General features: G+C 32.6%; 1 protein-coding gene across 1 annotated transcript; it reads left to right on the top strand.

The window, feature by feature from the left end:
- Positions 1–133: 133 nt before the first annotated feature.
- On the top strand, positions 134–1787 carry LOC149491776 (transcription factor MYB58-like). Its single transcript, XM_089717049.1, has 3 exons — positions 134–266; positions 705–834; positions 1159–1787. Exons 1-3 carry the CDS (start codon positions 134–136, stop codon positions 1622–1624), a joined length of 729 nt encoding a protein of 242 aa, XP_089573175.1. The 3' UTR covers positions 1625–1787.
- The last annotated feature ends 744 nt before the right edge of the window (positions 1788–2531 follow it).

The following is a 2531-nucleotide window of genomic DNA, read 5'->3' as shown; positions in this document are numbered from 1 at the left end:
TGCTGATTTTAGTTATTTTATAAATGTTGTGGAATAAATGGAAGCGTGCATGAAATTGTTTATATTATGAAACTACAAGGGAAAACTTAAGCAGATCAGGTTTACAAATAGGTATACACCCGGCTGTTTAGAAATGGTCAGAACTGCTTCAGTTGATAAAAATGGATTGAAGAAAGGCGCGTGGAGTCGAGAAGAAGATGATAAGTTGAGAGCTTATATTATGAAACGTGGCCACTGTAACTGGCGTGAACTACCCAAATTTGCTGGTAATGGAACTTGCCTTTGTCTCTTAGTAAGAATTTTTTGTCTATATATACACACACATACACCGTCTACATCCATAGGAACTCTGAGATCACCACAAGGATGCGTTCAGCATCCAGAAGTCGCAGACTAGAACCTTGCTTTTTTCAGTGTGGTTGAGTTTTAAACCCTAGCCAAAGACAAGGGGGAAAACGAGACAAAGGAAATTTTTGACAGAATTAATATAACCACCTAGCTATAGGTTCTCATCTTTAGTTTGTGTCTAAACTATTTGTACGTTACAGCATTAATTATTGAAAATTCTAGCTGAATAAATTATCTAGGGTTTCCACCTCATTTCATTGTTCCAGTGCCTTGGCTTAGATTAGATGAAGTAAATAAAATAGGGTGCAAATACTTCATGTTAAAACTTTTTAAATTAATTTTGCTGTCTTTGGCAGGTCTATCGAGATGTGGCAAGAGTTGTAGATTACGGTGGGTAAACTATCTGCGGCCGGGTGTAAAACATGGAAACTTCTCCGAAGAAGAGGAGAATTTGATCATTCAACTGCATCAAGAACTTGGAAATAAGTATGAAGGAAATGTTATGAAGATTTCCACATAATTAGTCACTTCTTTAATTCATATATAACTTTTAATTGACAGGTTGCATTTTCCATGGAATTTATAATCTAACTGCTTACTTATATAAGAAATATTGACTAGAAAATATGAATCTTGCATATTAGTTATTAATACCACTAATTGCCACGAAATTCCATGCTCTTACTTTTTTTTATTGGCTTATTGAGTCCTATAACGTTTTGATCTTGCAACGTGACCGTCCTGAAAAGAATCCAATATTTCTGAGTGAAAGATTATTGGTAAAATAACACCCATTTCCTATGTGTGCAGATGGTCAAGAATTGCAATGAAATTGCCAGGAAGAACAGATAACGAAATTAAAAACCACTGGCACACTCGCTTAAAGAAGCTTTTACTCGAGCAAACCCAGGTAGCAACTGAACAGGTGAAAGAGCAATCTAGTGAAATCCCACCAAGCCAAAACATTGAAGCTGAAAGCGTTGATATTGCCGTTACTCCATCTCTTCCAATAATATTGGAGAGCTCTCCTTTGTCCAATGAAATTTCTGATTATTCTTCTGTGCAAACTAGCTCGAATTGTGTTGCAGAAGATGCACATAGTTTCACGTCAATGATGGGAATATTTGAAGAAACAGGTGAAGATTTCTGGACTGCGCCGTTTGTAGAAGACCACATCTACAATCAAGATTTCTATGCTTCATCTTACTCTTTATACTATGATGACAATATGGATTTCATTCACCAAGTGATGCAAGAACTGCCGGATAATAATTAGTTATTTTAGGTTGTATGTCATGGTTGTAAATATGGATATTACGTAGAAATAAACGAGTGATTGTGTGTACGTGTAATATATAGATATGTGGCTCTAAATCAAAAGCCGGCAACTCTTACTCGATGTACTGATTATGCAAGCGATATTTTATACATGCAATGGAAAGAAACTGTTTCCCACATGCTATTAACCCATGCATGTTGGCTTTGCTAATGCAATTTTAGGGGATCAACTCTCTTCTAGGGATGGCAAAATCAAACCGGACCCGATAGGTATGCACCCAACTCCAACCTAGTTAAACCCGAATTTTAGGTTTTGACTGAGTTTGGACAGGGCATGGGTAAAATCCAAAAGTTTTATTTCGGGTATGGGTGGGATATAGATTTTGCTATTCTAAACTCGAACTTGTACCTATACCCAAAATTTAAATCTCAGAGATTTAAACGTTTATTATTTTTTAAAATTATAATATGAAATTTTTAATAAATTGGGTTACTTGTAATAAATTATCTATGTAAATTATAATTTTACTTTTCATTTAATGTAGTGTAGTACAAAATAATTTCACTCTAGTTTGCATACATTATTTGAATTGGTCAAATTTTTAAAATTTAGATTTTAAAATTTAAAATTTAATTTCTAATATTTAATTTAAACTTTAATTTCAAATAATGGAGAAAAATCATAATGAAAATAGTGATTTGGAGTGTTCATATAATAATATTTTACGTTTAATAATTTTATTATATGAGCTTTTTAGTTATTCTATTAATTAGTTTTTGTTATAATTATACTTGGAGAGTCTGTTATTATTATATTTGAATGAAGTATTATGATAAGAAAAACAACTTTAGAGATAAAATTTTAGTTTACAATTATTCGAACATTTATTTATATGTTAATTTAT

This window comes from Jatropha curcas, unplaced genomic scaffold (genome assembly GCF_041381405.1).
Source record: "Jatropha curcas cultivar XTBG-Jc1 unplaced genomic scaffold, XTBG_Jcur_1.0 HiC_scaffold_625_pilon, whole genome shotgun sequence".
Classification (NCBI taxonomy): Eukaryota; Viridiplantae; Streptophyta; class Magnoliopsida; order Malpighiales; family Euphorbiaceae; genus Jatropha; species Jatropha curcas.
Note: the sequence above shows the minus strand (reverse complement) of the source record. Positions and strands in the feature narration are given on the sequence as shown.

Coding starts and splice junctions, on each gene's coding strand:
- LOC149491776 (XM_089717049.1), top strand. CDS start 134: ATGGTCAGAACTGCTTCAGTTGATAAAAATGGATTGAAGAAAGGCGCG. Junction 267..704: donor TGAACTACCCAAATTTGCTG/GTAATGGAACTT, acceptor TGTCTTTGGCAG/GTCTATCGAGATGTGGCAAG. Junction 835..1,158: donor CATCAAGAACTTGGAAATAA/GTATGAAGGAAA, acceptor CTATGTGTGCAG/ATGGTCAAGAATTGCAATGA.